This window comes from Haliotis rufescens, unplaced genomic scaffold, assembly GCF_023055435.1.
Source record: "Haliotis rufescens isolate VD_foot unplaced genomic scaffold, xgHalRufe1.0.p SCAF_15, whole genome shotgun sequence".
Classification (NCBI taxonomy): domain Eukaryota; kingdom Metazoa; phylum Mollusca; class Gastropoda; order Lepetellida; family Haliotidae; genus Haliotis; species Haliotis rufescens.
The window spans coordinates 18461495-18488354 of NW_025963835.1; the positions used below are offsets into that span (position 1 = coordinate 18461495).

General features: G+C 41.5%; 1 protein-coding gene across 1 annotated transcript; it reads right to left on the reverse strand.

Annotated features, from left to right (window-relative positions):
• Window positions 1–1245: 1245 nt before the first annotated feature.
• LOC124138650 (zinc metalloproteinase nas-4-like) lies at window positions 1246–25206 on the reverse strand. Its single transcript, XM_046505389.2, has 12 exons — window positions 25051–25206; window positions 16202–16274; window positions 13094–13193; window positions 9796–9893; window positions 8844–8961; window positions 8615–8681; window positions 7333–7536; window positions 6299–6422; window positions 5349–5540; window positions 4290–4409; window positions 3264–3398; window positions 1246–2454 (listed from the first exon to the last, which is right to left on the reverse strand). The coding sequence occupies exons 1-12, from the start codon at window positions 25120–25122 to the stop codon at window positions 2351–2353; spliced, it is 1407 nt and encodes a 468-aa protein (XP_046361345.2). The 5' UTR covers window positions 25123–25206; the 3' UTR covers window positions 1246–2350.
• Between the last annotated feature and the right edge of the window lie 1654 nt (window positions 25207–26860).

The window sequence follows — 26860 nt, forward strand, 5'->3', positions numbered from 1 at the left end:
CTGGAATGGTATACTCAAGCAGACGAATTCAGTAGATATTAATTAGTCCACCAGACTGGCCCATGAGCCACCGCCTTCTGGGTTTACGACCTGAGGCATGTGAAACGTTTCACAATCAAAATTCAAGATTTTTTACATACAAAATAGGGCCAAGACCTAAAAGTAAAAGTCAAATTAGAATTCATACAATTAATGCACAGTGCTCGACATGACCAGCCGATTGATAGGATCGGGCCCATCCTACTACACGTGTAGCCGAAGTAAGGGTCTATTGGGCAAAGGAATGGAACTCCTGGAACCAGTGCCCTCAACCACCATTCCCCGCCGACACAGGGACACAACCCACGGCAAACAGATTGCCCAATTTAGGCGACCAACAATGGGGTTCTGGGGACTCATTCTACACCGGGTCCTCGTGGGGTCAAGAGAGAAGTCATGATTCAAGAGAGAAGTGAGGATTCAGGAGGGAAGTGAGGATTCAAAGGAGAGGGGGGGGGGGGGGGTGATACAAGATGGAAGTGATGATTCAGGAGGGAAGTGATGATTCAAAGGGGGGGGGGGGGGGGAGGTGATACAAGAGGGAAGTGAGGATTAAGGAGGGGAGTGAGGATTCAAAGGGGGGGGGGGGGGTGATACAAGAGGGAAGTGATGATTAAGGAGGGGAGTGAGGATTCAAAGGGGGGGGGGGGGGGGTGATACAAGAGGGAAGTGAGGATTAAGGAGGGGAGTGAGGATTCAAAGGGGGGTGATACAAGAGGGAAGTGATGATTCAGGGGGAAGTGAGGATTCAAAGGTGGGGGAGGTGATACAAGAGGGAAGTGAGGATTCAGGGGGAAGTGAGGATTCAAAGGTGGGGGAGGTGATACAAGAGGGAAGTGAGGATTCAGGGGGAAGTGAGGATTCAAAGGTGGGGGAGGTGATACAAGAGGGAAGTGAGGATTCAAAGGGTGGGTTGATGATTCAAGGTCAGAAGTGATGATTCATTTCATGTGGGATGTGACAATGTTACTCCACATGGAGGAGTCAAAGCCCATGCGGGCGTTATAACGTAGGTTTAGTACATAATGAGAAGGAAGGAATTTGTTGTATCTACAATAATTAAAATACACTTTGTCCTCAAAGGTTTTATTATTTACATGTCAATGAATTCATGACGAATGGTATACAGTTGAAATATACATACAAAACAAGATTGTAGTGTGTCATAAAGCAGCAACGAAACAAACAAAAATATATTTTTCTACAACATTTCAATTTGAGGTTAAATGAAACATGCTATGAAAGAAAGACGACTAAGCATGTTATTTTTATTTCTAAAACGGCTCCAATATAGACCATGTCTTCAATGTGAGGTAGGGCGGTCGGGTAGCCTAGTGGTTAAAGCGTTCGCTCGTCAGGCCGTAGACCCGGGTTCGATTCCCGATATGGGTACAATATGTGAAGCCCATTTCTGGTTTCCCTCGCCGTGATATTGCTGGAATATTGCGTAAAGCGGCGTAAAACCATACCCACACACTCACTCCATGTGAGGTGACGACCAGTTCAAGACATATGATTACACATTTTGAATATGGGAACACAAAAACAGGAACACCCAAAACACGTTTTAGCACCGTATGATCAGGAAAAGGTTACCAAGATTACAACTTGGAATTGAGCTGTTCACGTGTTCATCATTATACCAACATTTACTAAATATAATACCCTCAGTGAAGTGATCGTTTAATGTTTCAGGATTCTTTAACTTGGGTTCGTGTCTGCTACAAACGCATTCACGCATCACGTCAAATAAATTATCTACGTGTTGTCTGAATGAGTGTTGATGAGGCATGTTCAATGAGAAATGGTTTTGACTTGAACTGTCTTTACGCTTTTATAATATGTGAATATATCTGCACTTCGGCCACCTTATTTGTTGACCTGAGTTGACTGAACGGTTCCTGGTTATGTGCCAAAGAAAAATCAAAGATTAGGTTGAATCTACTTTTGGCTTATTAAGCTACAGATTCCTGCAAGATGCACATCATCTACAAGTTGGATCACTTAGAAGCATACTTGGCGGTCGGGCAGCCTCGTGGTTAAAGCGTTCGCTCGTCACGCCGTACATGGGTACACTGTGTATCTCCAACGTGATATCGCTGGAATATTGCCAAGAGCGGCGTAAAATGTTTAAACATAACCACTCACACACTCACTCAGTCTCCGTTGTCTATCTAGTGTAAGCAAGTAAATGACATAGAAAAAGCGATTAAATTTCACATATGGCGATAAACACAATCTATGAACACAATATTGAAAAAGGCACCTGGCCGTGATTTTTTCTCTCTATTTATGCCTGTTGTAACCAGCTTCAGCGGAAGCCCCATATAGCAACAGTCACCATAACAACCGTTGCTAGGAAAGATGACATGTGACCGGGAGAGGAACTCTGGCTCAGGAATGCTGCGCATTCGTCTGAAAACAAAGGACATATCTTTCTTATTTCTGTCTTCATTTCTATCACTATGAATGCTTTGTTTTATGATTTCGTTTAAACAAGGAAATAATGAGACTTTATCACACCATTTCTACTGAAATGTATGGTATTTTTTTTGAGGCTGTATCACGTATAACCGTTTGCAATGTCACGGTTTTAGGGAAATGCCTTATTGCCATACGATGATGAGTTATTCGTGTGATATCTGCTGACAAACCTAGAAACATAATAGGCGAATCTGGGATTTGGTCCCATGACCATTGGTTTCTGGCACATCAAAGGGACGCAACTCTGCACACCAAATTACGACGCCTCAGACGGCTTGGCCACCTATGCTCAAGACACAGCTGTTACGCAAAGCCAATCAAACATCTGATCAGTTGTTCACAGCCAGGAAGATCCCCCCAGGCGTGGTACGATCTCACTTAGGCAGCGGCCATTTTATTGTCGATCACCTCCCAAAACTAGTGGTAGAGCGTCTTACTGGAGAGTGGAAGGTCGAGGGTTCGATCCCTGACCACGTCATACCAAAGACGTTAAAAACGTTTCGCTGCTTGGCTTGGGGTATTCGTGCTCAACTGCGGCATGGTATCTCAGTGGACTAGCACTATAAAATCGCAATTAGTCCGGACCAGCGCGCGCGCACGCACGCACGCACGCACACACACACACACACACACTCTCGGATGGAAGGTCAATGCAATTCGATTCTGTCGCACAGGGACATGATAGTAACGATGCTGACGACATTTGCGCTTAAAGGTTATGTTAAGTGTGAGTTTCTCACCAACTGGCGTGCAGACTTTACACGACAGGGGACATTCATCTCTGAAGAAAACACCAAGTCCGTCCCTCTCACAGTAGCCATTGGCGGCGAACAGAGGACAGCCTTCGTCGTAATCCATACACGATCCCGAGGGGGCTAAAACATAGTCATTGACGTCAGTCGGGAAAGTGGAAGGTCACTTTTCTGTTTGTTGTTTAACGCCTTACTCAGCAATATTCCAGCTATGTGACGGTGGTCTGTAAATATTAGAGTCTGGACCAAACAATCCAGTGATTGACTTCACGAGCATCGATCCACGCATGTTGGATACGATGATATGCATCAACCAGGTCAGCGAACCTGACCACCGACCCCGTTAATCGCTTGATACGACAAGCTATGGTTTGCTAAAGACCAATTCTAACCCGGATTTTCACGGGTGGAAGGTCAATGCAATTTGATTCTGTCCGCGTTGAAATATTGTTGTGCTGTTCTGTGGTTTGTTGTGTGTGGTATGGACGTGGTATGTGGTATGTGGTACAGTATCTGGTTCACAGTATCGTATGTGCATATGGTGTAGAATATGGTATTATTTGTGGTATATAGTATAGTTTATGAAATAGTATGTGGTGTAATATTTGGTTTGTGGTAGATAGCACATGTATTGTATGTGGTATGTAACATGTGATATACTCTGTAATGTGTGGTACATACTGTGTCATTGACGTGGTATTGCATGACGTTTGGCAACGTGCTTTACGTTACGTTGATTGGCGTTGCCTTGCGTGGAGTATTGTGGTGTGGTGTGGTGTGGTGTGGTGTGGTGTGGTGTGGTATGGTGTGGTGTGGTGTGGTGTGGTGTGGTGTGGTGTGGTTTGGTTTGGTTTGGTTTGGTGCGGCATGATTGAGTTTGTGTCTTCACTAGATTTATGACCTAAGCTATTCTTATTTTGTGCATTGACTAAGTATCCATGAACATAGCACTTACTATATGGGAGACTGATCAACAACAAAAATAAATATCACAATTACTTGAGAATTACTCACTTGTACTGCAGAGGTCACACGTTTTCCTGCAGAAGACGCTCATTCTAGCCGTGTCGTTCTTACACAAACCGTTGGCCTTGTGTTCAGCGCATCCGCTACGCACATCCATGCAGTCAGGCCCTGAAACATACACACGGACATCTGTGAACGCGACCAGTGGAACATCGCATCGTATTTAGACGAGCCATTCTGCTCATCATCTGTTAATTTAACACGGATATAACCTGTTTTAGTTAATTATATAACACTACGGCATAATTGGTATCATGTGAATTTGATGAGTGTTTGTCATAGGCCTATTTCAGGGACACAATAAAGATTGAAGGTGAAGTGAAGTGGGGTGGAGTGTATGGGGTTAAACGTCATTCCAAGATTACTGCATGTGTATAACTACGTGCACGGCATGTGTGTGTCTGCTTGTACTAGTCCAGGCTAAAGCCGGTTTTATAGTGTCACCCCACTGAGATACCATGCTGCAGTTTAACATGGATGCCCCACTTAGACACAGGGGGCACGGGTGGCCCAGTCGTCTAAGGCGCCGCGATTCGCTGTGCAGAGTTGCGTCCCTTGAGCACGCCAGAAACCTAGGATTGTGGGTTCGAATCCCGGTTCGCCCCGATTATGTTTCTAGGTTTGTCAGCACCATACCCCTGCTCGTGGGTTTCACCTAACTGGTCAACGTCTGAGACCTGTATCACTTCGGCCTTTCCTCCCAGATTAAGCTAACACGCCGTGATAAACTCAACTCACTCACTTAGACACAGTATACCAGTCCTTGTTTTATCCCCTTACTGCCGAGCGCTAGACAGGGTAACAAGTACAATATTTCAATGTCTTTTGGGATGACGCGGCCGGGGATCGAACAACCGACCCTTCATTCTATCCATAAGGCCATGTATGTGGTCCAAAGGATTTAATTTGAAAATGTATTTGCATATTTCTATGACCCTGTGTAATCAAATCTATTTCTTGTGTAGAACCCCAGTCCCAGTGTATCGCTGTTTTATAATTTATCCCTATATACCTGACAATAACACTTTATTAGGATCATGTATTCACCTGGTGGAACACCTTCTGTTGTGGATGTTGCGGACGTTGTTGTTGGTGTTGTTGGAGTTGTTGGCCTGGTGGTAGCTATCGGTGAATTCCCACATGGGACAACAGGACTCGTCCTGACCGGCCCTGGACAATAACACTTGCAGTCCTTGCCCTGGAACCCCTCGCCAGGACAAGTCTTTCTTCCGCAGCCCACTAGAAAAATAAACATTATTTACTCCTTATTGTACAACTTCCCTTAATAAAAGCGACAAGCGATTCCGTCCATATCAAGAGCATGTGTTAATGAATCGTTATCAATAGCGATGATACTAGATGTTCGTCAAAAGGTGTATCCTGCCCCACCTGTCCCGCAACAAACCCCGTGAAGATCCGGGTTAGAACAGGTCTTCAGCAACCTATGTTTGTCGTAAGAGCCGACTATGCTTGTCGTAAGAGGTGACTAACGGGAACGGGCGGACAGGCTCGCTGACTTGGTTGATGCATGTCATCGTATCCCAATTGCATGGATCGATTCTCATGATATCAATCACTTGATTGTCTGGTCCAGACTCGATTATTTACAGACAGCCATCGTGTAGCTGGAATATTGCCTTCTACGACAAGCATGACTTGCTGAAGACCCTGTTAAACTGAAGCATGGTAGTCCGAACTAGAACGCACGCACGCACGCACGCACACACGCAAGCACGCACGCACGCGATATATACTAGAAAAAAACGCACGCACGCACGCACGCGATATATACTAGAAAAAAACGCACGCACGCACGCACGAACGCGATATATAATAGAAAAAAACGCACGCACGCACGCACACACACACACACACGCACACGCACACACACACACACACACTGACATCTACACAGAGAGACACACATGCATACATAGACACACACATGTGAGGGATTGAACAATGTTCTATTTAGCCACACAAAACCAAAAACTCACTTATGCCTGAACAGTTGTACATGAGATTCGCCAGCTTGATGTCGCGGAAACTCAAACCAACCCGCTGCCCTAGTCGGCTTTGATCTTCGGGGTTACGCGTTACAATGGTGCCGGGTCCGAAAGTCTGAAATACATATGACGGTTCATGATTGAACAATATACAAATGCATAAACAAGTCCCGACCCCTGTAAACAAAAATCCAAACGTGTTCCCCTGATGTGATGGTTTAAGCCACCTTGAGCAATATCACGTGAAGGAACCTGGGAATAGGCTCGACACGCTATACCCTTATAGGCAATCGAACCCAGGTCTACAGCGTGACGAGCAAACGCTTTAATCACAAGCCATAAGGACCTTATTTCGAGATCACAGTCACGGTAAGACCTCACACAATAGGGCCACGCATACCCTTGGGCATTTTTTACCAAGTTTACGTTATGATTAAAAAAACATTTATTCATTTTAAAAAATGAACTTTGCTGACCCCATTTTTGTGTTGTGTATCAATTAACTGATGCCCTGAGGAAGTATATTTAAAACAACAATCGGTAATTCCACTTTACTTACAGACTCAAAAAACAAATTAACTGTGATCATGTTTAAAATGGACCCCACATAATTTTCTAATTTGAAAATATCACTGGATAAAAATAATTTACAATCTTTGCTTTCGATTTCACAAGTCATAATTTAAATTCTGGTGATTTTCTTTTTCCATCACAGGCAACAGCAATGATGTGTTCACGGTTTATTGCATGATTTATCAAAATGTAAAGTGATTTCGAGAAAACAATTTATAAAACCAGAAACTGATCGAAACAACGGAACAAAACTCAAAGTAGCGAGAAAATAATTGAAAATACGAAAATATAATCGAAGTATCGAGAATAAATTCGAAATGTAGAACAAAATAAACAAAAAATTGAAATAAAAGAAATTACATGTATGCTACCACAGTGGCACCGTGTAAAGGCTTTCGTGGGACCCGACTCTTATAAAGATCGTGGTATTGTCATCGTAAGTTGATACCTACGTTTCCAGAGTAGTGCATGATGCTGTCGTAATCATACTCGACACCGCGGTCGTTGACGAGCGCCTGTGCCACTTTTCCAAACTGTGACCTCCAGTTGACGGGGATTTGGTCGAAATTGATGGTAACGAAATCATCCCTGTCGGGTCTCGCCTGCTCGTGGAACCATCCAATCGCATGGCCGAATTCGTGCACGACTATACCTTTCTGAATAAAAAAACAAGACAGATGAGACAAGTACGACTACACGTGGTGCAAATTAACTGGACCAGGCAAGCCAGTGGTTGATAGAGTGAGCATCCGTTAAAGTGACGAAGAAAGCAGGCGATAGCTGAGAGTGAAAATGGGTGATTGGTAGATTATGTGTCATCGTACCCAGACGGAGGAATAGTTGCTCATATTATTAAACTCTGGATTGCCTTGTCCATATTCGATTTAAATACAGGCCTCTATGGTACAGTTATACCCGGATATAAGCTTGCTATGGTATAATAGTGAGCCCCCGTCTTCCTCCTCCCCACACACACCCTCAGACAGACTGGCAGACAGACAGACACAGACACACACCCTCAGACAGACAGGCAGACACACACACACACAGAGACAGACACACACAGACAGGCAGACAGACTGACAGACAGACACAGACCCTCAGACAGACAGGCAGACAGACAGACACAGACACACACCCTCAGACAGACTGGCAGACAGACAGACACAGACACACACCCTCAGACAGACAGGCAGACAGACACACACACAGAGACAGACACACACAGACCCTCAGACAGGCAGGAAGACAGACAGATAGACACACACAGAGAGACAGACACACTTATACAAACAGACACACACAAACACAGACACACACAGGCACACAGACACACACCCTCAGACAGACAGGAAGACAGACAGACACACACTTAGACAGACAGACAGACAAACAGACAGACAGACACACAGATAGACAGACACACTTATACATACAGATACACACACAAACACAGACACACATACAGACACAGACATAGACATACACATACACACACACAGCAACACTTATGCATACAGACACACACACACAAACACACAGACTGACATACACACAGACAGAGAGACGCACATACACACATAGACGCACATATACACACAGACACAGAAACAAAAAAACACACATACACACACACACACACACACACACAGAGACTCACAGACACAGACATGCACAGACGCACATATACACAGAGACAGAGAGAGACACGCACACACACAGACACACGCTTACCCTACGACAGTTGGGTGCCAAGGCCAGGTCTTGAATTCCTCCCGTTCTCCCTAGCCTGGAGTAGCATCTGTGTTCAGAAAAAGAAAAAGATTATGTTTTCACTGTTTTTCAGTGACTCTTTTATTAGACTGTATTGACACTAGGAAGACGATAAATACTCCAGCGCCTTAGCAGACGCTCAGAACAGTCGCACCATCACCTGGACCTTGTATTACTGAACTCGACTTACCCCCCGCCGTTGCGGACACGAATACGACTAGGTTGTGTACTGCTTCTCTTGAACTTAAGACAAGTATAGTTCTCCCATTCCGCTAGAGCTTCAGCTATTACCGCACGGTCCGCGTCAGCTGAAAACGAAAGCGTAACTAGAACTGACAGTGTGCGTTGGAATATCATCCAACAAAACACAATAAAATAAACGCTCAGTTCCGTTCTATTTTCAACATGTTTTGTGACACACCACTGACAAAAATGATGCCCGATGCTATTCCCTATTTTGACTTTTACCATATGTTCCTGGTTTTTTTTCAGGTGAACAATTGACTTGCATTTGCAAGTGTGTGTGACGGGTGCCACCGGTGGGACAGGATACGGCCACTTAATCGCAAACACATTGTAGTCCCGAGCCTAATATATAACACTCAGTCTCTCAATGAGGTAAGAAAAGTGTAAGTAAGGGTCTGATTTCAGTCCAACTGATAGTTTGTTGCAAAATTACGACATCAATTATTCGCTGTTTGATGTTTGATGACCTCACGGTTTGATGACGTCACAAGTGACGCCATTGAAATTTATAAATATTTTCAATATCTGACATTCTCTTGCTGTAGAGTTACAAGTTGGTTGGTTGGTTGGTTGGTTTGTTGTTTAACGCCGCACAGCAATATTCCAGCTATATGACGGCGGTCTGTAAATAATCGAGTCTGGACCAGACAATCCAGTGATTGATATCATGAGCATCAATCCACGCAATTGGGATCGATGACATGCATCAACCAAGTCAGCGAGCCTGACCACCCGATCCCGTTAGTCGCCTTTTACGACAAGCATAGTCACCTTTTGAGTTACAAGTATATCCCCTAGCAGAGCATTAATTGGCTCTACTGATAGATTAGACTACTTCAAGGCTAGGTAGATACCGAAAAGCGGACTATTGAGGAATATCGGGTTATATAACTCACAGAAATCAGCATCTTCGATGTCATAGTAGACGTTACAGTTTTCCCAGAGCTGTCGGTCACTGGAGGTAGCTTTCCTCCTGACTCGGGATCTTTTATTCCTGAAATAACAATACGCGAAAAAAAGAAATATGAATCATATTTCCTTCGTTAATGTCAGCGTCTAGTTTCACAGATAAAAGAAAACTATATATTACACCATCTGGACCCAATGTGTGCTTTCTGAACAATACAGGTAGAAGTTTGATGATCCGTGCAAAAATGTTATATTTGCTAAAATGATCTTGGGAATCACAAGTATCAGTGTTTCTTAATAAGGTGTACTACTACTACTACTACTACTACTACTACTACTACTACTACTACTACTGCTTCTACTGATACTACTACTACTACTACTACTACTACTAGTAGTAATTGTGAACTCATGTAGGAAAATATACGCCGGTCTAGTGAATAGAGCGTCTGCCCGAGGAGCGGAATATCGGGGTTTAATTCCCGGTCGCGTCATACCAAAATAAGGTATAAGAGGGTACTTGTTGTTACCCTGCCTGTCGTTAGGCATAAATGAGATTAAAGAGGACTGGTCGGCACTTAGTCAGTGAACTCCCTTAGGAAAGTAGACCGCCTCCCTAATCTAGTGAATAGAGCGTCTGTCCGGAGAGCGGAAGGTTGGGGGTTCGATTTCCGGTCGCGTCATACCAAAATACCAAAAGAGGGTACTTGTTGTTACCCTGCCTTGCCTGTCGCTCGGTATTAAGGAGATAAAAGAGGAATGGTCAATACACTGTGTCTGAAAGGGGTATCAATTTTAAACTTCGGTATGGTACACTCAGACACAGTGTACTGACTCCGAGCTGACGCGTACTTGTTTTAGCCCTTAATGCCGAACGCAGGGTAACAACAAGTACCATCTTTTAACTTCTTTTGGTAGAACGCGGGCGGGCATCGAACCCCGACCTTCCGCTCTCCGGGAAGATGCTCTACCACTAGACCACTGAGGCGGCCCCACTCCTATCATATATTGGAAAGACGAGTGATCACAATTGTTTATAACACAATCAACCACTGCACTTTATGTAACAATCAGGCCATTGGTGATGTATTTCATTTTGTATTTTAATTAATTTTAATTCCATCTGACAGCTGTTGGTACTATTAAATTCCCCTGTCCTTCCATCAATGTATAAACGTATCCCTTTTTATCCTAGCTTTTACAATCGAAATATCACATCTTAATGAAGAAACATTTAAAAAATAAAATAAATATGCTGTTCTGTTCTGTTCTGTTCTGAAAATATGTACTTGTCGACCGCCTCCGTGGTCTAGTGGTAGAGCGTCCGCCCGGAGAGCGGAAGGTCCGGGGTTCGATGCCCGGCCGCGTCATACCATAGGACGTTAAAAGATGGTACTTGTTGTTACCCTGTCTGGCGCTCGGAGTCAGTATACTGTGTCTGAGTGGGGTATTCATGTTAAACATGGTATCAGTGGGCTAGCACTATAAATCGGTATCAGTCCTGACTAGTACAAGCAGCCACACACACACACACACACACACACACACACACGCTATAGAAGTGCAATAATCTTAAACGCGACGTTAAACCCCACTTCACCTCACCTATGAACTTGTCGCTTTGCGAAATATTTCGTTCAGTTGATAGTGTGGAGTAAAATCTAACAAAATCTTGAGCAGTGAATTACTCTGTGCGTTCAGGCTCGCTTTCCGCGTCATGTTGCCCGACCCAGCGTACTGCCTGTGCTCCCTGTTGTAGATATCCCTATGCGTAATGTGCCATTATTTCAGTTTCGGCCATTTCCTGGCTCAATATACCAGCTTTTCGCCAGCTCATGGCACATTCGTCTCTACTCTCCAATTCCGGTAAACAGCAAGAGCGAGTGAGTGAGTTGGGTTTAACGCCGCTTTTAACAGTATTCCAGTTATATCACGGCGTGTCAGCTTAATGTGGGAGGAAAGCCCGAGGTGATACAGGTCTCAGGCGTTTACCATTTTGGTGAAACCCACGAGCACGGGTATGGTGCTGACAAACCTAGAAACATAATCCGGATGAACTGGGATTCGAATCCACAATCATAGGTTTCTGTCGAGTGGGCCACCCGTGCTCCCGTAAACAGCAAGAAGACTCGCCCCACATCAGAAAGCGCGTATACCAACCTATATATACACGTACGTGTACTTTATCAACTAATCCCTCCTAGATATATCAGTATCTATAAATATAGCACAGTGACAGTCTCAATTGCGTCTCTGTACTTAATAACAAGTGGTTGTGAATGAGCTATATTACGAAACGACTGATGTAACCTCACAAAGCAAAGGCGGATGCAGCATATCAAGATTCCTATTTATTAGCAATGTCTCCATGTGAGAAGGCGGAAGCAAGTTGATAAAATGGCTCGGCAGGGGCAGGAGTCACCGTTCGGCTTGTCCCGGAATGACACGAGGGATCACGAATCATAACGACAGATACTGACGCCATCATTCGTGATACGGCTATCTCGGAACACCCTAGCAACCCTCTGGACGGTGGGGTAGCCTAGTGGTTAAAGAGTGCGCTTGTTATGCCAAATACCTAGGTTCCATTCTCCACATGGGTACAGTGTGTGAATCCCGCCGTGATATTGCTGGAATAGTTCTAAAAGCGGTATAAAACCGCACTCATTCACTCACAAATGTGGCCTCGTGCCTCCCTAAGCTTTACCCGGAAGGAAAGGGGAGAATATAGTGCCCTTTATGTCAGATAGTGCCAAATTGTCTGGAGTGAATATTTGTATTCACAATCTGTACATAACATTGACATCAGCTCCCCAGAATTTAATTTCAAGTGGAAGTTTAAGGACGATGGGTGTGTTTAGGCGTAATTCTTCCGATGAGCATTGTTGACAGTGGTTCGATGAATCTAGACTGGCTCCAGGCTCATAGTTTGCTGTTTAAGTGACAAGACCGGCAGGTTAGCCACCATGCACGAGAACAGCCTGTGGCCGGTATTACTTTGTGTGAACTGCCATGTCACTGAAGACGGCAAACAAGGAAAATAGATGGTTGGTTGGTTTGTTGTTTAATGCCGCACTCAGCAATATTCCAGCAATATGACGGCGGTCTGTAGACAATCCAGTGATTGATATCATGAGCATCACGCAATTGGGATCGATGACATGCATCAACCAAGTCCGCGAGCCTGACCACCTAGTCGCCTCTTACGACAAGCATAGTCATGGGTTGCTGAAGACCTATTCTACCCCGGTTCTTCACGAGTCCGTCCATCCTTGGTATACCTACCCGTATTTTGCCAGTTCCTTCAGTGTTAGGAGAATATCCAACTCCACCATCACCATCATCTCCCCGTCGCCCATGTCGTGAATCAGATCAAACATTTCATCTAAAAGGGAATTTGTTTTTTTATTAAATGTTATCACGGCAAACAGCGGGCATACCAATTTACCCTACATTTCCATCGGAAGATGTTTATTTGTGTCATAGGCTTGTCACATACCAGTGATTTAAGGACAACAGTTTGAAGTAATTCATTGTATGTTAAATGTTAAGTTTCTGAACAAATTAATGACAAAAGTAAGTGTTCCTTTAATATGACACAAGTCAAATTATATTTACATTTAAATTTGTTGTTGCAAAAAGTTGCATTAAAAGCCAAACGATAAGCACGTTCAGACGCCATAACCAACGGATCTCCAGTATCACAGATACACACACATACATACACATACACATACATACACACACATACACACAGACACACAAACACACACACATATACACACACATACATACAAACACATACACATACATACATATACACACACATACACATACATACACACACATACGCATACACACACATACATACACATACACACATGCAAACACACATACACATACACACATACATACACATGCATACACACATACACATACATACACATACACATGCACAAACATACATACATACATACATACATACATACATACATACATACATACATACATACATACATACATACATATACACGCACATACACAGACACATACTCACACATACACATACATACACACATACACACATAGACACACACACACACACACACACACACACACACACACACACACACACACACACACACACACACACACACACACACACACACACACACACACACACACACACACCCTTGTTGGTTGTGATAACCGGAAGAAGAGAGGCTTGTGGCGTTGCCTCCTCCACAAGTCCGTGCCTCCTCTAACGCTACAATGTTTCCGGTTTACTTCCGACGGACGAGGATCAAAGGTCAGCCCAGCTGTCCGCATTGACACTAAACGCTCTCCTAAGGTCATGCCGTCACAATGACTTAAATGCACACTCATGTACGTCCAACTCATTGTGCACAATGACAAACTACTACAATGACACAGCCAGAAAGGATACATGTGAAACTACCAACGATTTCAGGATATGCAGGATATTTCGTGAACACCCGACGTCATCACTGATTTGCATTTATTTCTTTATTTCTTCATATCTTTCCCCCCACTATTTTGTCTCTTACGCCTAATGGATCAGTTTCAGTGGATAATCGAGACCGGTTATTCTTTGGCGTTGACGTTAAATATTTATATCACACTTTGCTTACAGTGCTACGGTGTGTGTGTGTGTGTGTGTGTGTGTGTGTGTGTGTGTGTGTGTGTGTATGTGTCTCTGTCTGTGTGTGTCTGTGTGTCTGTGTATGTGTGTGTATGTGTCTGTGTATGTGCGTGTATATGTATGTATGTATGTATGTATGTATGTATGTATGTATGTATGTATGTATGTATGTATGTATGTATGTATGTATGTACGTACGTACGTACGTACGTACGTATGTATGTATGTATGTATGTATGTATGTATGTATGTATGTATGTATGTATGTATGTGTGTTTGTATGTGTGAGTGTATGTTTGTGCATGTGTATGTGTATGTATGTGTATGTGTGTATGCATGTGTATGTATGTGTGTATGCATATGTGTATGTGTGTGTATGTGTATGTGTATGTATGTGTATGTGTGTGTATGTATGTGTATGTATGTTTATGTGTATATGTGTGTATGTGTATGTATGCGTGTGTATGTGTATGTGTGTGTATGTGTGTGTATTTGTATGTGTATGTATGTGTGTGTAAGTATGTGTGTATGTGTATATGTGTATATGAATAGGTCCATAGGTTTTACTATTATGAAGCACAGTGGACTGTGAGGTCAATGAGAGAATCCTGTGTAAGCTGTGTGTAGCGGGACGTGGAGTCATCCCACAGATGACATCCTCACCTTGTCAGCTTGCTGACGGGGTTAACCTCTTTGGTCATGTGGACAAGGCGTCCGACCTCTGATCAGAAGGTCCGTGGTTCGAATCCCATCACGGGACTCGGAAATGTCATTGCCGCTACATGTGGTTAACTATTTAAGGATTGAATGCTGTCATCGAGCTGACTTTCCAAGTGCCGTGGAATTACAGAAAGAGGCTTACATTACTGTCATTACATTATTCACGTCAAGGGATTTTACTCGTACATGTATTAGTTAAAACATGTGCTGAAAGAGAATTACAGAGATGTTTTTACGTCACATGGGTGTAGGTGTTCCAGTCGTCGGTATCGATCGATGGCTTCCTTTGATTTGAAAGTTTCCTTTGATTTGAACATTGAGATAAAGCAGTGAGAATGTCTCAACCTTTGACTAAAGAAAAGTCGTTTATGGCTGTTGAACCTATCAATTTTAATCACATGTGATATACAAGTAGTAACTAGGATTTAATTTTTTGGCTTCAGTATTTTTGATTGTTGTTTAACGCCGTACTCAGCAATATTCCAGCTATGTGACGACGCCCTAAAAATAATCGAGTGGGTTGCTGAAGATCAATTCTCACCCGGATATTGACGAGTTTTTGTGCTTATGTTTTGGCTTCAGAATGGAACAACATTATATGTTAAATTCTTTCCCTCTTTTCACGTGTGAAATGCATTAAACAGTCATCAGTCGGTAGCTGCATGGTAATAGCTATTGTTTTCATCTCTGTCAAACACAGAGTGATGTTAGCAAAGTTGGTTGGTTGGTTGCTTTGTTGTTTAACGCCGCACTCAGCAATATTCCAGCTATATGACGGCGGTCTGTAAATAATCGAGTCTGGACCAGACAGTCCAGTGATTGACATCATGAGCATCGATCCACGCAATTTGGATCAATGGCATGCATCAACCAAGTCAGCGAGCCTGACCACCCAATCCCGTTAGTCGCCTTTTACGACAAGCATAGTCGCCTTTTATGGCAAGGATGGGTTGCTGAAGACCTATTCTACCCCGGATCTTCACGGGTCTGTTAGCAAAGACTCTACTCACGTGAAACAGCTGACTCCATGATGATTTCGTCGATAGTCTTGCCATCGTTATCAGCTGGTGCTGCATCACATGCCTGAAGACGAAGCGGAAATACAAATTAAGTCTAGCAAACGAAAAAAATATGTTGTCGTTAATCCATTTGAGAAACATACCGACCTGTTGTATAACTTGACACCACACATATGTATTCAGTACACATGGATCGTTAAATGATGTATGATACACATATGATATACATATGCCCCCACCACATACACACACACGCACACACACGGACACATACACACAACCCCTCTGTCTCACACACACGGACACACACGGACACATACACACAACCCCTCTGTCTCACACACAAGGACACACACACAAAACCCCTCTGTCTCACACACACGGACACATACACACAACCCCTCTGTCTCACACACACGGACACATACACAAAACCCCTCTGTCTCACACACACGTAAACATACACACAACCCCTCTGTCTCACACACACGGACACATACACACAACCCCTCTGTCTCACACACACGGACACATACACAAAACCCCTCTGTCTCACACACACGTACACATACACACAACCACTGTCTCCCACACACGTACACATTCACACAACCACTCTGTCTCACACACACGGACACACACGGACACATACACACAACCCTTCTGTCGCACACACACACGGACACACACACACGTTCACATACACACAATCCCTCTGTCTCACACACACACGGACACACACATACACATACACACAACCCCTCTCTCACACACACACGGACACACACGTACACATACACACAACCCCTCTCTCACACACACACGGACACACACGTACATATACACACAACCCCTCTGTCTCACACACACGGACACACACGTACACATACACACAGCCCCTCTCTCGCACACACGGACACACACGTACACATACACACAACCCATCTGTCTCTCTCACACACACGTACACACACGTACACATACACACAACCCATCTGTCTCTCTCACACACACGTACACACGCGTACACATACACACAACCCCTCTGTCTCACACACGGACACACACGTACACATACACACAACCCCTCTGTCACACACACAGACACACACGTACACATACACACAACCCCTCTGTCACACACACGGACACATGAAATATATTGTTAAATGATACCGTATTGTCCAAACTGTAACTAACACGTCCCCCTATTCCGTTGTTTGGGGGTAAATATGAGATACGCCCTCAATATACTTTCATTTCAATGAATCAATAGACATAACTGTTTTCTCTTTTTCTGTTTGAGGTGTGCATTCACAACTCAAACATTGCACATGTTTATTCGTCATCCAGCTCTATCAGTGCAGGTTTCAACACAATACAAACAAAGAATGTATACTATTTACAATTAGTTTACTAATCCAATGTAAATAATGCAGCAATGCAGTCTTCTCTCTCTCTCTCTCTCTCTCTCTCTCTCTCTCTCTCTCTCTCTCTCTCTCTCTCTCTCTCTGTGTATGTGTGTGTATGTATGTGTATGTGTGTATATATGTATATGTGTGTATGTGTGTGTGTTGAATATGCTACCTGTGTATTTGTATTTTGTTAATCTGGGTATGGACCCAATATTATGTGTACTTAGAAACCAACCATTTCATACTCCACGGGTGGGTGGGGAGGTGGATTTTATCGGAAAAGGTCATTTGTCCCAGAAAAAGTCTTGAAAAAATGTGTGCTACAAGCTGTTTTAAATAAAAGACATTGTCTGCCACAAAATCACATTGTTGCAACATGTTTTCTTAACAAAATCAAGTTCAATTCACAAAATATCGGTTTTTTGCAGCTGTAGCTGAGAAATATCTAATATCCAGACAAAATACCAGCCCTCCACACACACACCCCCCCCCTCCTTACTCCAGACACACACACACACACAACCCCCGCACCCCGCACCCAGAATATCCAATGGTCGGTCATTTAAGGGAATGAACACACAATATTTCTAAATGACATTGTGTGTTCATAGCTTTCGGCCATGGGAGCCGTGCCATTTTACGCTTGTCATAGGGGTACACAAAGTACGTGATCTAGACTACCAGATGTCGGACTTTCATTTTGTTGAAGCCTCGGTGGCTGTGTGGGTGTTAGATCGCTGACTTTGTGAGCTGGCAATTTGGTGCCTCACTCTGGCAGTGTGCGTCCGAATCCCGGACGGGACTCAACCCCCCAAAAGTACGAGAATCTGCACTTTACTCAGAAAGTGTTATCCAAAATATCGCATGTGTTACACTTACGGGAAGTTGAGGAGTTGTTTAACCAAGTCGCCACGTGGTTTGGTGTGTTCACAATCAGCAAATGGATGATGTCCATGTGATCATAATTATAAATAATTTAACAATTTCTGTTATCAATAAATGCGTTTGATCACTTTTATCTTCACCATTAGGTACAACACTTAAACATCTGGCGCTACAGTAAGATAAAAATACATTCAGAAATACATATAGTTTAATGGTGTTTCTGAGCCCAGTTTTCATATGTTGAAACTGAAATCCAATACGCCGAAGCATCGAGTCAGTTCATTTGTCATAAATAAATCATGATTGTGCACAAAAGTGTAGCTCACCTTTCTAATCCTAAAGGAACGAAAAAGGAAATAGTCTTACCCGATACGATACAAGCACCAGCAGAATAGCCACAATCTTCATTTATCACTACATGCGTATGATCACACTTACTTTTGCCTTGGGTACGATATACTTAAACATCTGACGCTACGGTCATGTCCCATTAGTCATACGCCCATTTGTCATACTCCCAATAGTTATACAGCAAATGAGGGGTTAGTTAAAACAACAATAGGCATATACCCTTTGGTCAAAATGGATTAGTCCACTAATTAGAAAGCTTGGGATTAGTTTAAATAAATACCTATGATATTTTAGGAACAAGTAAAGGATTCATCTCAAACTATTTACTGTTCTTAACTGAGTTAAAAAAACACAAACTAGTACATAAAAGTGTCTATGTTTTAGACTCTAGCATATCACTCTTGTTATCATGGCAGGATTGATTGAAGTGGAATGTGTTGCTTCTAGGCGATGTACAGCATCATCCCTGGCTCTGTTACCGGAAGCTGACGTCCAAGATGCCTGGGTCGACGCCATGGACGATACGCCAGAACTAGAGAGTTCAGAGAGTTAATGATTATATTGTTACAACTTGGGTTGATGATGATGCTAGATTCCCTATCCCTCTATGGAATCACTACCGAAACATTGGACCTCGCACGAACAATAATCTGGAAGGCTTCCACTGCCGACTAAACAAGTCTCTGCCACATCATCATCCAGACATTTATCGTTTTGTTGAACTTATCAAGCAGATTGAGAAGTCTGAATCTGCCAAGATGCGTCAAATTGACTTTGGTGCTGCTCCCCAAGGCAGAAAGCGTTTCAGTTTCTGGATGCTGCTGATTACCTGTATCCAACTGACCACTTAATGTGAAACTGCAAACTCAAAATGTTAACTTACAGTGATTACTTAACGTGATTATTTATGTATATATGTCATATAAGATTATAGGTCATTGATGATGATATGTGCTATCTTGAATATATATGCTATGCTGAGGAGCATTTAAAGACTATTAAAAGTATTAAAAGTTGTAATTTTGTGTTTCTTGGATCATTCCGCTTTAATTGTGGGTATTTACCACTCTAATTCTTTATTCATGTACATGTGTAGGCCAGCGGCCCATGGTACAATATTTGGTCCATCATAAACATTTATAGGCTTAGTGTTTGGAGTCTAACATTCATAGCATGGTATATAAAAGTTGCAACATTTCTAATTACAGTTTCATTGTTTACCGCCATAAGCATATTGAATTTAGCAAGAGTAGGATGTACAAAATACTTCTGTGGTAAATACTGAAGACGAAGTTCATCATAAGAGTTACAAATTAATAAAAAATGATATTCATTCTCGACATATCTTTGGTTGCAACTATTGCACAATCTCTGCTCTCGTGGAGTATTAACGTATCTACCAGTCTCAATATGGAGAGTATGGGAGCTACAGCGAAACTGGGCTAGTGCAACACGAAATTTGTTGATAGTGATAGCAGACAAATACAACTCTAGACTGAATGAATTTTTGAAAAGTGTATAATGGAACATTTTAGAACTATTTGCTAAAGACCAATGCCAGTCCTGTTCGTAAGCAAATTTTAACCGATCTTCACATTCGGAAATAAATGATTCGGGGCAAATAACATATTGGTTCTCCCATATATATCCAAATCCAAGGCTGTATAAAAGAGTTTTGACTTTTGTAGCCCAATTAGTTTTACCATGTGTGGCTAGCTGAAATAACATATCATAACTTTTCTTAGGATATCGTGAATTTGGTAGGGACATAAGTTTACACCAATATTTTATACAGCGTTTATACGCAGAAATGTACAGTGGGTATCTTCCACACTCTCCTCGCACAACATGATTGGGAGTAGACGTTTTAACACCTAGCAGACGTTTACAAGCAAGTACATGGATACTTTCTATTTCTTTGCAGTTTTCAAAACTCCATATTTCAGCCCCATATAACATAATTGGAGCAATTTTAGTATCGAATATTTTAAAAAATAGTTTCAGTGGAATAGGTTTAAGTGATGAAAGGGATTTTAGAACCGAGAACAATACCCGTTTAGCCTGTAATGAAGCATTGTAAGTATGTTTCGACCATGATAAATTCTTTGAAAATACAACTCCCAAATATTTGTACGATGATACACATTCCAACTGACAACCAGTGAAATACCATTTCTCAGATCTAGAAAGTACACCACCATTCTTAAAAACTACTATTTTCGACTTATCAAGATTTACATTTAGGGAATAATTCTGGCAATAGTGTTCGAGTACATCGATGCGTTTTTGGAGGCCATATACAGTATCTGATATAAGAATTACATCATCAGCAAAGAGTAGCAGGAATAGTTGAATTATGTCTGGATGGAGCTGGATTCCGGGTTCACAGTTAGCCTCAATTTCAACAGCTAGATCATTGATAAACAATGAAAACAAAAACGGGCTCAGTACACAGCCTTGACGGACACCCAAGTCACAATCGAATACATCTGAGAAGTTATTGTTAAACTTTACACAGGAACGTACAGTCGTATATATGGATTGTATACATTTAAACATTTTAGGTGACACACCACTGTTATTCAAAACTATCCATAGTAGCATGCGATGTGTTAGTTCCCTATATTACCTGTCTGTTTAACGTTATATTTGATTCCGCTTATTTTCCGATTTCCTGGTCGACTGGCCAAATTGTACCATTACACAAGAAAGGGGATACTAATACACCCGATAACTACCGAGGGATTACAGTATTAAGTATTTTTAGCAAGTTATATATTTCTGTTCTAAATAGAAGGTTGCAGTCTTGGTGTGATGCCTATGATAAAGTTGTGGAGTCGCAAGCAGGATTTCGTTGTGGCTATTCCACAATTGATAATATGTTTATTTTACAGTCAGTTATACAGCGTTATCTGGGGAAGAAGCGAGGTAAACTATATGCTTTATTTGTAGACTTCTCCAAAGCGTTCGACTCTATAAACAGATCAATTGTGGGTATTACAAAGGTAGTTGTTGGTGCAGTCAACCATACCATATGTTGTTTTAACCCGTATGACTAATGGGCCGTATGACTAATGGGAGGACACCGACGCTACAGTAAGACAACAGCTAGGAGGTGCGAGGTCACCACATCCTTAATGACTATCTCTGTACCTGGTACATCCTGGGGTTCCGGTGTAGCGTTTAACACTTGGCGGTCATTTTGTTAAAGATGGATAATATAGCGAAGAAAACACGATGTTCCTTGAGATTTAGGATGCTTGTAAATGTTTTCACAAACGGACTGATATTCAGTATTAGCAAATACAGATATATTCTTGTCATATAGCCGTCAACGAAATTAATCCTTCAATAGAAAAGGCATTTCTTATGACCGGTGTTGATGAAATAAGACTGAACGTTGCATGCAGATGGATGAATATCAGATACACCTACAATCAACTGTAAGGTTGGATGAAAAAGTTATATACTAAAGCCAAGACATATAGACGTATCAAAACTTGAAACACTAACGACCAGACATCTGGACGTACCAAAACCTGACATACTGACGCTCAATAATACAGATGTGTCAAAACCTGATATATTAACTTTCAACCCCAAAAACGAACCAAACCTCGGTATATGAGGACTACCAACCATATGGATGTATGAAAACCTGATACACTGACGCCCAACAACATGGGTGTATCTGATGTATCGAAACCAGTTATGTGAACATCTGATACGTAAATGTATATGATAACGTAAAACCATGCATACGGGTGTTTCAAAGCCTGTTGCCAAATAATGTGACATTGTATCCGCACCAACTTCATATACTTGATTACAAAAAGAGACACAGCAGATATACTTGATTACAAACGGAGACACAACATATATACATGATTACAAACGGAGACACAACAGATATACTTGATTACAAACGGAGACACAGCAGATATACTTGATTACAAACGGAGACACAACAGATATACTTGATTACAAACGGAGACACAGCAGATATACTTGATTACAAACGGAGACACAACAGACATACTTGATTACAAACGGAGACACAAGAGACATACTTGATTACAAACGGAGACACAACAGACATACTTGATAACAAACGGAGACACAACAGACATACTTGATTACAAACGGAGACACAACAGACATACTTGATTACAAACGGAGACACAACAGACATACTTGATAACAAACGGAGACACAACATATATACTTGATTACAAACGGAGACACAACAGATATACTTGATTACAAACGGAGACACAACAGACATACTTGATAACAAACGGAGACACAACAGATATACTTGATTACAAACGGAGACACAACAGACATACTTGATAACAAACGGAGACACAACGGATATACTTGATTACAAACGAAGAACAGATGTATTTGATTACAAAATGAGACACAACGTATATACTTGATTACAAACGGAGACACAACAGATATACTTAATTACAAACGGAGACACAACAGACATACTTGATTACAAACGGAGACACAACAGACATACTTGATTACAAACGGAAACAACAGATATACTTGATTACAAACGGAGACACAACAGATATACTTGATTACAAACGGAGACACAACAGACATACTTGATTACAAACGGATACACAACAGATATACTTGATTACAAACGGAGACACAACAGACATACTTGTTAAAAAACGGAGACACAACAGACATACTTGATAACAAACGGAGACACAACAGATATACTTGATTACAAACGGAGACACAACAGATATACTTGATAACAAACGGAGACACAACAGATATACTTGATAACAAACGGAGACACAACAGATATACTTGATTACAAACGGAGACACAACAGATATACTTGATTACAAACGGAGACACAACAGACATACTTGATAACAAACGGAGACACAACAGATATACTTGATTACAAACGGAGACACAACAGATATACTTGATTACAAACGGAGACACAACAGATATACTTGATTACAAACGGAGACACAACATATATGCTTGATTACAAACGGAGACACAACAGACATACTTGATTACAAACGGAGACACAACGGACATACTTGATTACAAACGGAGACACAACGGATATACTTGATTACAAACGGAGACACAACAGATATACTTGATTACAAACGGAGACACAACAGATATACTTGATTACAAACGGAGACACAACAGACATACTTGATTACAAACGGAGACACAACAGATATACTTGATTACAAACGGAGACACAACAGACATACTTGATAACAAACGGAGACACAACAGACATACTTGATAACAAACGGAGACACAACAGATATACTTGATTACAAACGGAGACACAACAGACATACTTGATAACAAACGGAGACACAACAGATATACTTGATAACAAACGGAGACACAACAGATATACTTGATTACAAACGGAGACACAACAGATATACTTGATTACAAACGGAGACACAACAGACAAACTTGATTACAAACGGAGACACAAGAGACATACTTGATTACAAACGGAGACACAACAGACATACTTGATTACAAACGGAGACACAACAAATATACTTGATAACAAACGGAGACACAACAGATATACTTGATTACAAACGGAGACACAACAGATATACTTGATAACAAACGGAGACACAACATATATACTTGATTACAAACGGAGACACAACAGATATACTTGATTACAAACGGAGACACAACAGATATACTTGATTACAAACGGAGACACGTTCTTATCTATGCCACAACAGAACATAAGACGCGAACAGAGCCCAGGCAAGGGAGAAACAACTAAATTAAGATTCACAAGTCATATTTGGATGTATTCAACCCGGCCCTTATAAACACACGACCCTGTCATATGCAAACTTTATACCAGTGCACACAGATTGGTGAATATTTAAATATATAGTGTAACGAATAATTTATCTCACAAGAACAGTCGATTATATCTTCCAAGTATAAATCAAAATACATAAAAAAGGCATCAGAAATATATAGTTTAATAATGTTTGTGTGCCCAGTTTTCAAATGTTGCAACTTAAATCCATTACGCTGAAACAACGAGTCAATTTAATTGTCATAAATAATGAATGATTTTACACAACAGTGTAGCTCACTTTTCTAATCCCAAAGGAGCCGAAAAGGAAATATTCTTACCCGATAAGATAAAAACACAAGAAGAATAGCCACAATCTTCATTTTCAATCCTTCCTTGCAATCGCTGTACATGTGCGTCTGAACCCTGGCTCAGACTAACTGCTGTCAGTTTATATGTATCGTTAATAACTACTCCGTGTATCTTCTCATGGAAATTACTTCCCTGTACTAAATATGTTATGGTGAAACATTTCCTGTGAAGTATGAGTGCGTATAGTTGTCACACTTATTACTCTATATAGGCAGATGTGTGATTCACAATCACTGTTGATATTGCGTTCGATTGATATGTGTCACATGTTCCTCCGGATAGACGATGACGCACTGTAGCGACTGGGTAGTGTTATATGCAATCCTCGACATTCATTCCAGTTAAATCACGTTTACATAAAAAACGACGTTAATATTTTTTACTTGATTACAAACGGAGACACAACAGACATACTTACATACATACAACAGAACATAAGACGCGAACAGAGCCCAGGCAAGGGAGAAACAACTAAAAATTAAGATTCACAAGTCATATTTGGATGTATTCAACCCGGCCCTTATATACACACGACCCTGTCATATGCAAACTTTATACCAGTGCACACAAATTAGTGAATGTGTAAATATATAGTGTAACGAATAATTTATCTCATAAGAACAATCGATTATATCTTCCAAGTATAAATAAAAATCAATAAAAAAATCATCAGAAATATATAGTTTAATAATGTTTGTGTGCCCAGTTTTCAAATGTTGCAACTGAAATCCAATACGCTGAAACAACGAGTCAATTTAATTGTCATAAATAATGAATGATTTTACACAACAGTGTAGCTCACTTTTCTAATCCCAAAGGAGCCGAAAAGGAAATATTTTTACCCGATAAGATAAAAACACAAGAAGTATAGCCACAATCTTCATTTTCAATCCTTCCTTGCAATCGCTGTACATGTGCGTCTTAACCCTGGCTCAGACTAACTGCTGTCAGTTTATATGTATCGTGAATAACTACTCCGTGTATCTTCTCATGGAAATTACTTCCCTGTACTAAATATGTTATGGTGAAACATTTCCTGTGAAGTATGAGTGCGTATAGTTGTCCCATTTATTACTCTATATAGGCAGATGTGTGATTCACAATCACTGTTGATATTGCGTTCGATTGATATGTGTCACATGTTCCTCCGGATAGACGATGACGCACTGTAGCGACTGGGTAGTGTTATATGCAATCCTCGACATTCATTCCAGTTAAATCACGTTTACATAAAAAACGACGTTAATATTTTTTGCGTCATGGAGATATAAAGATAAAACTCGGTGAGCACACAGCGCCAATGCTGGTACGTTAACGTTATTTACGTTTATGCATGTGTCTCTATACACCCAAGTCAGTTCCTATAAATAAATAAGTCATCTTTAAATACTTCACAGTGAGCTTAATTAATCGGTATCACACACGCACGCACGCACGCACGCACAAAAGAAAAAGAAGGGAAATCAGTGACATCGTTCAGTGCAATAATGAAACCCAATCGCGCCTATTCTATTATCTGTGAATCACGAATCAGTAGTCCGCTACTGGGTTAGGCCGAACATTTTCCTGCTTTTGAGGACGGAAGGTTATGGTTAGTAAAGCCATGGAAAAATCTCTTGCAATTCATGTCACTGATAGAACTAAGGGAGCTGGGTATGGTGAATGTTTGTTTGTTTATGTGATTTTGATTTGGTAGATTATTGTGTTTTTAGATGCGTTTTATTAGTTCCGTTTTGATTATGAATACGCCTAAGGCCTTGAAGTTTTCTAGTTTATTTT